The sequence below is a fragment of the Charadrius vociferus genome, unplaced genomic scaffold (genome assembly GCF_000708025.1).
Source record: "Charadrius vociferus isolate BGI_N301 unplaced genomic scaffold, ASM70802v2 scaffold325, whole genome shotgun sequence".
In the NCBI taxonomy this organism is placed as follows: Eukaryota; Metazoa; Chordata; class Aves; order Charadriiformes; family Charadriidae; genus Charadrius; species Charadrius vociferus.
The window spans coordinates 3,583,112-3,598,798 of record NW_009648526.1 but is presented as its reverse complement, the minus strand read 5'-3'; the positions used below and the strand labels follow the sequence as shown (position 1 = coordinate 3,598,798).

At 38.1% G+C, this 15,687-nt stretch overlaps 1 protein-coding gene across 2 annotated transcripts in view; it reads right to left on the bottom strand.

Moving 5' to 3' along the window:
• RNF111 (ring finger protein 111) overlaps positions 1–15,687 on the bottom strand; it is a 43,212-nt gene that overhangs the window by 10,179 nt on the left and 17,346 nt on the right. For both annotated transcript variants that reach the window (XM_009885746.1, XM_009885745.1), the window contains exons 4-9: positions 13,305–13,502; positions 12,107–12,426; positions 10,460–10,715; positions 9,373–9,730; positions 6,190–6,315; positions 5,267–5,393 (exon numbers count right to left, since the gene is read on the bottom strand). In XM_009885746.1, coding sequence (XP_009884048.1) covers positions 5,267–5,393; positions 6,190–6,315; positions 9,373–9,730; positions 10,460–10,715; positions 12,107–12,426; positions 13,305–13,502 — 1,385 coding nt within the window. The remainder of the gene's footprint in view (positions 1–5,266; positions 5,394–6,189; positions 6,316–9,372; positions 9,731–10,459; positions 10,716–12,106; positions 12,427–13,304; positions 13,503–15,687) is intronic.

Here is a 15,687-nt window from a genome sequence, read left to right as displayed (position 1 = left end):
CCCCCCCAAATCCCACTATTGTGCATAACATGACCTGAAAATTGTGTCTATGACAGCTTTGTGTGTTTTAAAAACAACAAGCTGAACAGAATACTCTATCAATGGCAGGTTTGTTGCTTAAGTTTTAAATAGTCAAAATCCCAGACCAGTTGTAGTTAGTTATTCACCTGAACAAGAGTAAAGGTATACTAAGCTAAAAGGCATGCAGGGAACACTTCTCACTTCAGGTCTATATTCCATTGAAAATGTAGTTTAGTTATCAGTTTAGAGCTGAAGATATTTTGGTTTTCTTCTTTGATTATGAAGAGGATAAGGTGGAAGCAGGGAGAAACAAGACCTTCTAGTTTTAACCTTCCACCCCATTCCCCATTAAATGACAAAAAGGAACAGATCCAATTAACAAAAAATAACCCTTTCTTTAACAGAGCAGATTGAAAATACAAGGCAGTGATTTAATTTTTTTAAAGTGTCCTAGTAACAAATTCATATTCCGAGCAAGTTCCTGTTTCAAAGCTGAACTAAATCACTATGTCTAAATAAATGTCTGCAGACTTCTGAAACTTTACAGCAAATAACATGCTATTCTCCATTTTTCTAATCCTTTCTTATTTTTTGAATCCTGAAAAGTGTGACAAATATTACCATCTTTGAAATTACAAAATTACAACCGATTTCACAGCTAAACATAGCATTCTGGTCATTCAGGTAAATGGATAACATCTGGAAGACATGAGTGTCCTGATTTCAGCTGGGATAAAGTTACAGCTGATGTGTTTTGGATTTAGTATGAGAATAATGTTGATAACACATACTGTTTAAGTTGCTGCTAGGTAATGCTTATATTAAGTCAATAACTTTAAGGTCCCTTCCAACCTAAACCATTCTGTGACTTTTTCAGCTTCCTACAGAAGCAGAGTGGGAGCATAGAGAGGACAAGCTGGCCAAAGGAATATTCCATACAATAGACATCATGCTCAGTATATAAACGGAGGTTGGCTGGGGGACAGGAATCCACAATGGTGGCTCAAGACAGCCTGGGCAATCAGTCATCGGGTGGTGAGCAATTGTATTGCATCACTCATTTTGTATATTCTTTTATCATTACTGTTATCCTCATTTGCTCTTCCATTACTGTTCTATCAAACTGTCTTTATCTCAGCACAGGAGGTTTCCTTTTTTCCCCCCTGTTCTCCTTTCCTACCCCACTGGGTGAGGCGGGAAGTAAGTGAGAGGCCACGTGGCCCTGACTGCCACTTGGGGTTACACCACGACAGTGAGACACAGAAGAGATGGCAGTGTAGAGAAGGGGACCATTTCAGGCTGTCCTCAGGCCAAGTTTAGAAACATCTGGAGATTTCTTTTTGGACTTTTCCCCTTCCAGATTTCACTACAAATTAGGATGCCTCTTCTTTCCTGAAGCAACAGAAGAAAAGGAATTCTGCTTATATATATATGCATTACAGCCGTAAGTATGGTTTAGCTAGTCAAAATTATGGCTGGTATGTAGTTCATTATGAAAAACTCAATGTTCCTTTTAACATCCATCTCAGCTTATTAAATTAAGTAAATTCCCATCCTGTCCACCCAGATGTGACAACTGGTGCTGGGCACTGAGTCAAAAAGCAAACAGTGCCAAAAGAGCAGCCAAAGTCACTCAGAGTAAACAGAAACTGAAGTGGCATCTAACAACAAGCACCAGCATCGGGTAAGAACAGAGGAGCAAAAAAACCTCTGCTGTCCTGTGTCTTTCTTGTCTGATGCTTCATTAGTTATGCCATGCATTGATCTTCAGTTGCTTCTTTCTAAAAATGTTCAAGTTCACAGACTGGATATTTGTCCAGAATGGAATCCATAGTAAAAATCTCTTTGACAGACCATCTTTCCTCAGTACATACATGTCATTAAAGCAGTAATGGTGGGAACACTAATCTAATCCAGGGTCACACTTAAAGTAATTGTGTTAAATCAAGCAGGGAAGCAGCTTAATCCTTGTCTACGTAGATACAAAGGAAGCTCTTTTAAACTGCTTTTCATCTAGGATTTCACCTGTTTAAATGTTGCTTCCGGTGGAAGTTTCTTCAACCAAGGTAATGGAAAAGGAGATTTTGTTTCCCCCACCCTCTATTTGGACTGTCAAAACTGCTGAACACTAATTATCTCCCCCAACAGATCTTTATCATTTTGTCTCCCTGAGGATTAAAACTGCAGTCTACATTCCAGCACTGACTAGATGAAGATTAGGTTACCTGCAATCCAAGTAAAATCTAAAACTGATATATCAGAGTACTAGTGTCATTAATGCCAAAATAATCCATTATGCCCGTTATGGTCTGGCAGTAGTTTGAAGGGATTTTAGTACTCCAGAGCGGACAGGAAAAAGGCACACTGCGTATTGGGCAGCATGCTATTTCAGAAAGTGGATTCAACGTATATGAGTTTTTTAGTTGAGCTACTGCATGAGTTACTTTAAAAGACACCCCCCACCCAATAAAGAATGGAGAACATCATTTGATGACATCTGTATGATGAATACAACTCATGAGCCTTGTAAATTCCTATTTAGCACCCTCTGTACTTACTGAAAGAAAAAAAACACTCCTCATAACATTAACCACTTAGCAGAGGGACCCTAATCACAGTTCAGCCTCTCCTCCTCTGCCCTTAGTCCTAGAGTTACAATAAAAAGAAACAGGTGACAGAAGGGTGACAGAAAGCAGGTGACAGCTGCAATTAATCTGTTTCTCTTTTATAAAAACTAAAATGGCGCTTTTGTTTAATATCCAGTTAAGTTTGTTAGATGAAAATCTTTACTGACTACTTGCTCTATATTCAAAGTCAGTTTTGCTGACAGATCTGTACTCTCGCATGCAAATGAAGAAAGCTTTGGCTTTCATTATTGCCATAGAAGGGGTAGAATCATCAAATGCATTTGTAACGCTTTGAACTCACTGTGTATATAACTTCTAGTAATGCTCTAACCTGCCTTTATGTTCTTCTGCTGTGTGAATCTGAAAACACTTGAAATTAGTCTGAGACTGAGAACACAACTTCAAAGTTGTAAGACTCTATGTGGTCACAGCAAGGTTCTAATCAGACCCCAAACTTTGAGGAAGTACTGCTTACAGTACTGTATACACTGTAAAAAGTGCTCTCACTACAGGGTGTACAAAAACTCAAAATACAAAAAACTTCAATTCCATTTCATCCAGAAATTAATGAATTACTGTTATGAGGATTAGATATCCCGACACAAACACGTGCACAAGTTTCTGCAGAGTTAAAGAACCCTATTGCATCTGACACCTTATCAATTATTAACAGCAGTTAACTGAGCAGAAGGGCAAGACTCCCTGAAGTATTTTATCACACGTTCAGGAAATACTTCTGAAGATTCACTATTGCAGCTGTCTTCCATTCTACTGCTAAAAGCAGGATAAACAGTGGGGTCCCAACTACTTGCTTGTGGAACATTTCAGTTGTAGGAATACCCCTATGAAAGTTAAAATACAGTTAAAAGTTTCTCATCACGCTGTAATAGATCAGCTGAACTCTGAAGTATCTAGAAACTTCACAGCAATAGTAGAAATAAATCCCCTGACTGACTTATTAGCCCTGATAGAAAAGGAGATAAAATAGACAGATGTTCAACTTGCTGCCTCCTAATGCAATTGCAGTTCCCTGATCTATTAGGAGGGCCCTTTCTCTTTGAGAATCTAAAGCAACTGATGTTATCAGTTACAGAACAACACAGGAAATAAATGTGGGAGTCAAGCCATTTTTCATCCACTTGAAAAAAAACCCAGATACCTAACTGAAGAAGAATGCAGAAAAATCTTAATTTGAGTGGTTTATGCACAGGAGATAAGGTTATGCAGTAAGAATCTTTAACACTAAAATACCAAATTCTATAGGCTGCTCTAGAAAGTCTGTGGTAAGCATGCAAGCTGTGCCTCAATGAATTACCAACGCTAATATAACAGGGAAGTACTTGAGGATTATTATCATGTTGGTTAGTTAAATAGGAAGCAACAAGCAATGCAAGGCCAGACTGAAGAAATGGCTATTACAGTACTGATGATAAATTTACAGTTTGACTCCTAGATGTAAATTCTGGCTACTAACAGAGGAATTTTGGATGGACAAGACTTGCAGGTTGATTTCTAATTACAATTTCAGCATTACAGATAGGCCCACAATTTTAATTAGATTACCTAGCTTGATTAGTAGCTAAAGTTGCTGAAGCCTTAGGCCGCAAGCTGCAAACTTTCTCCTAGATAAGTTGAACTTGTTTGGAACTTCTACATAGTTACACAAAGGAAGGCCCTGAGACCGGTACAAAACAGGAGATAAAAAAGCTACTATTGTTAGCAGAGGCTGCAAACTGACAAGCTAAGGACAGTTAACAGCCACTTGGAGACAGAGGAAGAATCCAATGAGGAATAAGAAGACGGGGAGATTTTTGCCTGAGACTCTGCTACGGTAAACCTAAAGCGAAGAAACTTCTTTAACGAGCCACACAGAATACCACATAGAAACACTAAACATATGCCATTAAACTAAATATGTATCTCTGAATTTCATTAAACAAAATTAAGAATATTTTAAATAAACCTACAAACATTCTTTCAAAAATAATACTCTGTAAAAGTCAGAGAGTTATGCTGGTTTTCCTTGGTTTTCTACTGTAGATTAAAAAAAGAGTTATGTGTAAGAGACTAGTCAACCCTCACACTTCATGTTGCTTATAAGACTTCACGCTACAAAACTATATACTTTATCACACAGAATTAGGTTGATGAACACCAAATATTATTTGAAAACAACCAAATCTCTAGGTGGAATTCTAGCTGTGCTGTGTACACAGCGTAAAAATAAAGCACCAGTGCTAATCCTCATGCACTGGGTGAAAAATTGGTACCTTTCATACTCAAAACTCATTGAGAAGAATCTGAACCTGAACTTTAAAAATCAGATGCAGAGGGTCAATGCATTGCAATGCAAGTGACAATTTAATTCAAGTATGTTTCATTTTACAGGTGCTGAAGTTAGAAATGTTAGTGTCCTAAACTGTTTTCTCTCAGTAGTCACAAGCCTGTTCTAGCTCCCTATCTGGGAGCAACACAGAAACACTGGAGTATTTTCTTCTTCAATTGAACCACTAACTTTTGCTGCAATGTATACATGTCCAATTAAATGCAGTAAACCTTAAAAAACAAAATAATTACAATGACCAATGATAATCGCTTTTCATAAACTATCTCCTTACCATTAGAGGAAGAGCCCCTATTTGCAAGTGATGAAGTCGAGGAGGTGCATGGTAGTGGGCCAAGTGAGGATGCAAGGGCCCTGGAGGGTAAGTAGCTGCAGTCACACCAGCTTCAATTCCCAGTTCCCTGTCACATGAATGAAAGTGTCATTACACTAAAGGTACATCTTGACTCCTAGGTACAATTCCACTGCTTTGGAAAGCATACAACACAGCACAGCTACCGTAACAGTTTTACATAAGAATTTTTTTTTAACTTATTTAAACTTTGCTAAAGAATCATCTTAATCCTACTATAACTAAAAGTAGTTTTTAAATCAGCTGTGAAGATTTAGGATAATAAATCACTAGAGACAACTCCACACTTACTGAGCCCAGTAATATTATCAGTGTGGAGTCTTCTCTGTAGCTCATGCTGTGGGAACTACTGCTGTCACACATGGACCTCTTCCCTAGTGGTCAAAAGCTTTTTTTTTTTTTGAGTAATAAACATATTGCAGAACTTAAATGTAACCTTCACGAGTGGGCCTGATGCAATTTTAAATGAGTTCAGACAAAGAGGATAAAGAATAAATTAGTTTGTCACCCAAATCCAAACCTCTATTTCACAAAGAACGTAAACGTAAGAATAGTCTTCAGCAGTGTTTTACTTGCCTATTTTAAAATCAAATCTTGAATAACTACCTAGAGTCAGTAACATTCAATTCTGTTTTAAAAGCAATGGGGAAAATCCCTAGAAAAATACTTAAGATATTGAGTACTCAAAGCAATATTTCAAAGTCATATCAACATCTATAAACTTTAAACTACAGGTGCACACAGCACTTTTAAAAATCACAGTCGGCATTATCAGCATTGTGATCAGCACATTATGGTCTTTTGTCCCAAGTCCAGAAGAACTAAAATAGCATCCAATTACTAACCAGGCAGATCTCTCTGGAGCTTGTCGAGGATGGGAAGACATTGTCTGAGGCACATGAATGTGATGCCCATGACCATAATTGGGATGCATTCTGTGAGGATGCGGAGGAGGCCGTTCATGGGCACGTCTAAACAACGTAAAACAGCAACAGTTAATTTTACATACTTGTTAGTATCAAGAAAGCAACATCCATAGTCAAAACATTACAGGCTGAATTACTGGAATGCATTTAAAAGAAAAAAGAAAACTCCTGATACAGTATTTAATTTCAACTTTAGATATAAGTTAGAAACTAACTATAATACAGATTTCATATTCAAAGACAAAACCAGCTTCAGCTATTGTGATCTGCCCTTCACTTAGCAGACGTGACTACAGAAGGACTGACAAAGTATTTAATCCTAACCACAAACCACAGGTAGGAAAGCAAAGGCCACATGATGGTCATGTTGAGGTTCGGCATCATTCACAGCTATATCGCAATTTATTTCCAGCAAAACTGTACCAGCAAAAGTAATCAGGGGAAATTAACACACTCATCAAAGGACATTTTCCTTGAAACATGTTTGTATCACAGCTAACGTAGTAAGAGCACACAGTTTTTTCCATGCCAGCTGGTATAGGGCAACTACAGTTCTGGAAAAAAAATCTTCAAAAAACCGCCTGGCTAACTTCTGTTCCTTTACTGCTTCCCAGTTACAGAAAGAAATGGATTGGTTTTTTTTTTTTTTTTCAATGCTTTCAATGCAAAAAGTATTTTTTATTCAACCTAGAAACCTGGATTTTGCCAAAAGCAGTACACTGTCTTCAGATTCAGTACCACCTTAAGCTGCCTGACAATGTAGACTAGACATTTTGTAAATTTACATGTCTAGAGCAGTAAAAAGTTACTTAACAGCACACTATTCTAATTACTGTAAACTGTCACTTCTCCAGAGAAATCTGTCAAGCTTGTAGAAATTAGGTTAAAAGTGTCAGTTTTCTGCAACGGTACAGACCAACACAGGAACAGACCTATCAGCAGCACCTACTCCTAGTCTCACCTCCCTTCAATTTATCAAACAATTATAGGGAAAAATCTGAAGAATTTTAATAAAAATAACATTTTTATTAAAACATATTTTAATAAAAAAACATAGCAAAACAACTTCCATAGTTCCATAAAAATCTAACGTCATGTAGGCCCATTCTTCCTAAAATGAGTCTTAATTTAAAAGAAACACATTTGAAATTATTTTTATGAATGTAGAACTCCTACGCTGCCTGTCCCACAATCTTAGCATAAAGTGGGTGAACAGACTTAAAATAAACAGAAAACCCATATGTTAAACAAACACACTGCACCCTCAACACTGCCTTTTGCACATTCTGTGGCTGATTCCAAGACCCTATGGAAGTTATAGCTGTTGTACCCACACTTGAGACATGTCAGTGAGAAGAGGATTCGAACCATTCTCTACTTCCAATCCTGAAAAAGTCCTATATCGTTAGACAGAAGGTATACAAGCTAGACAATCCCATATGCTGTTTCTAGAAATGAAGGATGAAACAACATCTTAAGAACACTTTGAGATGCTGGGACACAGAACCAAAGAAACTGCAAGTCTGTTGGCGGTCTCAGTCTATGTATTAAATAACGGAGCAATACACAGTAGTTTCTGGTTGCCAGAGTATAATCTAATTCATATGAGGTTGGTCCAAGACACCTACAATACTGATTTTCGCATGTAATTTGTATGTGGATGAGGGTGGAAAAGAAAGACCAAGAGCAGAACAATTTAATAAGATTACAACCCAAAACTGTAGAGACCTCACAGAGCAAACTGACACTGTCTGACCTAAGATTGGTAATGTTAGAGAGAATGCGAAGGAAGAACCTGTTATAAACATTTGGCTACAGTTTCTATACAAAGAAAATTCACTAGGCTAAGAAATGCCAATCTTCACGTTTCCAATCCCCAAACTACTAGACTGTTTCCAGAAGTGATAAGATAGCTACCACTATTATTTTTCCTTAAAATGCTATCTTGCTGTCTCATGTTCATTGGCTTGAATGTTCCAAAATTAATTTTTGCATATGATAGGATAATCATGGGCATACACATGGTATGCCTGTATGTTTAGGTGAGGGTGTTTAGAGGTTATGCCATTTGCATAGCAAAGATAGCAAAAGAACAGGTGTGGGCTCAGATAGATCAAAATTTTCATGACTGGGAAAGCAGAGTTATACTTGACTTTCCTGGGGGATGGGGAGAAGTCTGACATGTGCCATTCTGTGAGCAGTTACTGCCTACAGGTATTTCTATTAAGTACCTGGAAACTGCTGCAAAAGTTATAGTTAAAGCAAGCTGTTGTTTAAACAGTAACTTCTAAATCAGTTTTAAGTTAGTTACCAGTAGAATCTGTGTAACAAAGTTAGGAGCAACAGCTAGACAGGTCATTCTTGAAAGTCTCTTGGATATTTAAAAGCACTATCTCCAGAATTAAAATAACTTAATTTACTTTGTGATTGAATACCAAGCCTGTACTGACCTGATTTCTGTTGATATTAATGTCATGAATCTAGTTTAGCAACAACAGTAGCATCTCTTAAACAGTTACAAGCTACATCTCAACATTGGTCACATTCGCATACAGACATTATTCAGTCTCTTCCTTCTCTTCTAAAGACATAAAGGCATAGTAAAGCTAGGTAAGTATCTAAGGTTAAATCTGAATTAAACCTGGTAAACAGTCGCTTATGATATTTCTTATGATATCTCTTTATTAATTTCATTTTAAAGCATTAGTTAGATAAAAAGAATCTTAACAGCATCAACAAGGCCAAACACACTGTCAAGGAACGCATTTGAAAGGAACTTATGATGTGCTTTCTAGGCTGTCCAACTTGAAAAAATTCCTGCCTGTTATCTGGAGGATGAGTAACAGGCAAGAAGAATGTAAGCTTCCCTTCTCTTCCATGCCCCATTGGTACATTACCTGGAGACACTGTTGAGAGATATAATGGTTCAGTCTTAACGCTCACACGACTGCGACGGTACGTAAAGACACTTCTTACCATGGTTTAATACTAACAGTCCCTAACCATGCAATTAACAGTTCGAGATTCACATGCAACATTTTACAAACCTGAGGGAAATGAATTATATGTTTAGATACTGTTCTGAGTACATTTGTGACATACGTTGGGTGCTGCATCATTCTTCTTCTCTGGACCTCCATCCTCTGGATCACTTCATGAGGATGTAGCCTCTGTGCTGGAGGTGCTGTTGCAGGGATGTGATGCGATATAGGCTGGTGTGTTGCAGGAAGATGCTGTGGTATTGGAGCAGCTGCATTGGCTAAAGGATGAGTTGGTGGTGGAGGTGGAGGTGGAACGGGATGAGTAGATGCATGAGAGGAGATTGAAGGATGGAAGGGATGCACTGGATGAGGGATAACATAATCTACTTGAGGTGGAGGTTGTGGCTGTGGAGCAGGGTTTCCATGAGAGTGAGGGCATGCAGAAGCTTGATGGTGAAGAGGTCTGGTCAAAGAAGCATCTGCAATGAAAACAGTAGATGCTTTTAATTTGGTCAGTAGCAGGTTTTGACTTTAATTTATTTTAAAAAGTATCTTCACACAGGTGCTTCAATATTATTACACTAGTCAACAGTGGTGACATGGGAATATGTGTTTATGCAATAGTCAAGGTTTCTTGACCCACACTTTCTGCAGTCAAAAGCATTCCAATTGTCAATGTTGGTAAAAAGGAAAAAAAAAATACAAATCTATGTGACGCATGCTGAAACAGTTATATATAGTGAGAAATTTTACTTCAAGTTTGTTGTTTATTTTTTTAACAATTCAACCCCCAAGTCCATTATTCTGTAGAGACAAAATCTAAAAAAAGAAATCACAATCAAATGAGTTGACTCTCTGAGCTTGCTCAAGCAGAACTTATTGGGGGGATATGAAACGGGACAGACCGAGGAAAAAGAAATAAAGGCATTGCTAAAATACAAAGGAGATAAAAAAAATATTTTGATAGTAAATACAGTTTTTGAAGTCTGAATGTTATTAAAGTCACTCAAAAGAAAAGATTTTAACTTCACCTTGATCCTGTTCAAATCGTCTACGCAAGCTGAACTGTTTAAATACATGTTAAAATGTGTTTTGCTGGGCCAGTTCTAAGATCAAAGCAAGCAGCTAGTAACAGTGTTCATATATTGTCAGGGAAGCTGTTTTCTTGTTTGCTCTCACCCCGCTACCCAGTAATTATCATTACTTACAAGGAGAATGCATATAATGCCGACAGGAAGAGAGCGATGCCTGAGGAGGAGGTTGGGGCTGTGGCTGCGCAACCATACTCGATCCATATCCGTCGATTGTTATTGATTGGCTTGGGCCCGCACCAGCCTGATGCCCATAAATTGCAGTTCGAGATGAAGAACCAGGACAGCAGGGGTCAAAAGCAGATGTTCCATGAAAAGCACCACTTCCATGACTTCGTATACCACTGCTGCTTAAGTCTACTGGCAATGCCTGCTGTGTAAACAAACCATCTTTTTCAAGCAATTCTTCAGACACTGAAAACAAAGTCACCCTCAAACATAATGTGATAAAAACTAAAAATAAGTAATACTGTCCCAAGCAACTGGGATCCAAATTTTTAAGTTTTAAGGCTCCACTCTGGAACATTCTTTAGATATGGTTAATGTGCCTTACTCCTAAGTTCTTGAATCTGGTGAAATAGACTAAATTCTGTACACCAGAATGTATAAAAAATAACCCCCCCCTTGACGGATAAGTCGGCAAGTATATGGGAGCTACACGAACTGAAATATTTGAAGGCAAAACCCAATCTTTAGCCTTTTCAGTGGGGCCTAAAGTATTACACTTAAAACAGAAACTAAATTGATATTTTTCCATGTTGTAAATTCAGTTTGCACAGTATTGTTCTCACTTAGAGAACAACAGAGTTTTAGAGCTGTGTCCTGTTTTCAGCTGGGATAGTGTTAATTTTCTTCCTAGTAGCTGCTGTGTTTTGGATTTAGTTTAAGAATAATGTTGATAACACATATGGGTTTTGCTGTTGCTAGGTAATGCTTGCATTAAGTCAAGGACTTTTCCAGCTTCCCATAGAAGCAGAGAGGGAGCATAGACAGGACAGGCTGGCCAAAGGAATACTCCATACCATAGACATCATGATCAGTATATAAATGGAGGTTGGCTGGGGGGGGCAGGCATCCACCATCGCGGCTCGGGACGGGCTGGGCAATCAGTCATTGGGTGGTGACCAATTGTACTGCCTCACTCGTTTTGTATATTCTTTTATCCTCATTATTATTATTATTATTACCTTCTCTTCCATTATTGTTCTATCAAACTGTCTTTATCTCAACCCATGAGGTTTCATTTTATCACCAATTCTCCTCCCCCATCCCACTGTGGGAGGCAGGGAGTGAGTGAACGGCTGTGTGGCCCTGGTTGCTGCTTGGGGTTAAACCACAACAAGCTGCAATTTCAGTTACTTAAAAAGTCTTAAACTCCAATGCTTTTAGAAGAGCAACTCTTTCATACCTTTTATAAACAGAACATTAGGCTTGATTTCTTTTCTCCCCTTAAAGCAGCTCAATTATCTGCATTGCAGAACTGCTACAATCAACAGAGTATATTTGGTCTGCTTAAACAGCCACTATCATCTTACAGTCATCAAGAGGATGTCAGCTGTCAACGATTACTTGTTGGATTATGACATTCTGTAAAATTTCCATTTTTTGTGTCCATTTATTCTAGCTCAATTTTTCCTTTTAGTTCCCTTCTATAATGCCTGCTACAGAACAAGAGAATAATCCACAATTCAGCGTCCTATTCTGTTCTCTTGTATCTACAACAACTTGACATCGCAAAAGGAGAGTCACAAGAATTAAACATGCCTGGTCATGGTAACTGGTGCCAGAACTGCTGCTTGCTCCACAAGGTGCAGGCACTGGAGGCGGCCTTTCAACTGGGCAGCTGGAGTCACTGAATGAAGGAGATAGTGGAACAGCTGGGTGAGGGTTGTGGTGGTGGTGGTGGTGATGTTGAAAGTGGTGGCTGTGCTGCTGAAAGCAGCTTGTATGTGGGTGCCCCAATGCATGATGAGTCTGCGAAGGTCCTCCACAAGGAGAATGCTGAGGGCAGCACGATGGTAACCTTGGCATGGCCGGAGGGCCATTTTCCAGTGTTGTATTCGATGCAGTTCTTCTTATATCATCTTGAAGATAAAGAAAGTTAATATTGAAGTGAAAGAAATTAGTAAAGCTGATCACTGTAAAGCAGTGTCTTAAATAGAAAGAAAAAAACTGTACTTCACTATTAAATAATTAACTGATTGAAAAACAGACCTAGATTAAACCAAAACGAACCGGATACAAAAAAGATTTAGCTATGCCTGCCAAATGAACCAACTGAATGTTTCAGGTGGATGTTCTCATGGGAACCACTAGAGGACGTGAACCGACACTTGCCTTTTTCCACTAATCTGAGACATCACTGGGGAAAGGAGGAGAGATTGTCCCTGTGATTAGCATGCAGAGACCTCAAATTCTTGTGCAGCTGTGGTCAGCTCAGATTTTTTTGTACCCACCTGACTTGCAGATAGGGGCAGAGCACCCAGTTTCAAAGGTGTTATGAGTGGTACCTGTACATACAGCTCTATTATGGGTCAGTATCTACACAGATCTGTATAAATGTGCTTTCAGTGAAGTAATCTACAGGATTTAAGGAATCTGTATACATCCTTCATTTCCTTACAATACACATTAAAAAAACCCACCCCTGTAACACACTGCAATAGAAGACTTAATTCCCTGTGAACTACATTCTACCTCCTCAAAAAACAAGGATGTGGTTCATTAGCTATAACCAAGTCATTCCAACAAGCAAAAGCAGAATGCTCCAGCACAACCTCCTTTAACTTTGGGGAGCTGAATTAATCATCTTTTTCAGATTCCTGTCTTCTCAACTTATTAGTGTTATGTTCAGTACTAAAAGTTCACAGGCCGTTTAATCTAGAGAATGTCAGTTAACTTCCTCTACTTGCTTTGTACCAGGAGGCAACACAGCAGTTTAGAAAACTCTCTTGCTCTGTACCTCCAGCTGAAGTCCCAGCAGTGCCGCCAGTGGGAAGACTGGAAGTCGTCTCCGGTGCTGCAGAGGGCTGGCTGCTGGAGATGTTGGGAGCTGCATCAGAGGCCTGCTCTGAGGTAGACGTACTAGAACTGTTACTGGTAGCAGAACTCACGACCTGCGGCTCCACTCTAGCTGATGTGGTTGGCACAACTGTCGGGTCTAGTGAAACAAAAAAGCTTTCATGTTCTTTAGGCATTAAAAGCTTCCGAGGTTTTGGTTTTTTACTGTTGTTTCTTGTTTCTTTTTTTTTTTTTTTTTAATTATTTTACAAGAAATTCTCGATTCTGGTCTTGCCAGATGCTAAGAAAGTCAGAACACAAAAACCTGAGAGATATAAAATACAAAAAATTCTTTTTTTTTTTTAAACTCAAATTTTAAGAATTAATATAAAATCAATTCCCAACCAAATGTGACATATCAAGTTTTATTTACTGAATAAAATACCACTAGAAAGGAAATGAAATTACTTTGGTACTTCATGATGAAAACACTTGCTGAGATCTTTCATAAATCCACAAACTACTCTATGATTAAGTATTACCCTTACCATTTTTTAATGCCTACAAAGTGCAGAAAAACTTCTAGATAACTAAGAACAGCATAATAACACCTAAACTAGCAGTACTACTTTACAAACTTCAATCATTTTAGACGCACAGTGCTAAAGGCTATAGCAAGATAAACTTGGTTTCTAGTCTCAATACACATTAAGAGCAGATTCATTAAATCAGTGTTTGCAACTTCTGTTAAAGGTACATACATGTTCATTTTGCATACTGTAAAGGTAATAGTCAGCAATATATTTAATTGGATCCAGGGAAATACACCAAATACTTGATAAATCTTGTTTTCTACTACACAGTTGTAAAAAGGTTAAAATTTAAAAAGATACTTGGTGGCATAATTCAAATCTAGTTTTGAAAAAGTCTGCCTTTGACTGCAAGCTTGAAATTTCTCTTTAATTACTGACAAGGCAATGACATGACTGGGAATATGAGATACCATAAAAGGGACTATCATCAGAAACAGCTCAGGTTTTTTTAGTAAAAATGTCTGCGTGGATATCAGGGGAAAAAAGGCATCAAGACACTTCAAATACTTCTCTTACACAAAGTCTCAAAATAAAACATGACTAGTTTTCAAGATCTCTCTCTATCTAGCAAGTCTATCAGCAGCTCAGCAAGCAAGGGAATAAACGTATCTCCCTTCTTGCAAGTCTTCCAACTCATCACATTAAAAAAACATGATCCGATACCTACATTTAAATTCCTTTGAATTTTAATGTGGCATTCCAATATACTGATTTTATTTAAAGGAAAACATTTTGGGAAAAACGTATTAATGTTTAAATTCAGAAAAAAACCTAGCAAGTATATAGGACACGTATAGCCTAACATTGCTATGTGATCACACAGTGTTTAAGACTGGATGCTAACACATTCTGAAAGCAGTCCTGCAGTCAGACAATTCTCAGTTCTCTCAGCCTCCATCACCCCGCTAGCCTGTTACTGTTTTGACTCACCATCAACAATAACAGACAGTTCTGTTTCTCCCCCCCAAACCAGTAAAAGCCAGTGGGGGCTTGGTCAATCTCAAACTACTAGCTAAGGGAAACTTCATTTCAACACACTTCAGAGACATTAATCTAGGAAGACAGATGGAGGTATGATCCCTATGCTCATGGAAGCAGCTAGCAATGTTTTATGACCAGCATCTTTGAAGACATCAGTAAAGTTAGGCTAAAGCGCAAAGCTGCCTTGTAACAGCGTTAATTTAGAATTTTTATCATTTTACACTAATTCATGTCTGAAATTGGATGCCTAAACCCAAAAATAGTATCCCTGAAATCCTGGAAGACGCATCTTAGAAAGGTATTTCCCCTCGCGGGGGAAGAAACAGGTAGTCTTAAATATACAGGTTACAGAAGAAAAAGTTCATTCAGCAATAATCTTTTTTACAAGAATTTGGTTCCTGAATTTAAGACTAAATTTTATGATTTGAGTTTAAAGAGTAAATTAAAGCATCAATGACAGAGCTATTGGGATATTTCACAGAAAATCCATAAAGAAGAGAACGTGGAAAATCAACCCATCCTCTTCCTTAAAAACCATCAAACGACCAAAAACAATTCCAAACCCTTCCAACTCCTCAACCTACCCCAAAAATCAAGACAACTTGAACAATAAGATATTGGAAGATTCTAGCTTATGATGCACTCGGGGACAGAACCACAACAGGACAAAAATTCTGTTAAACATTAAAAGTAGCATGCACCCAAGAAATCCCCGAAACCACCACAAAAATAAGCCTGCAAAAACGTACACAAGCTTTAGTTTTTCCTTCT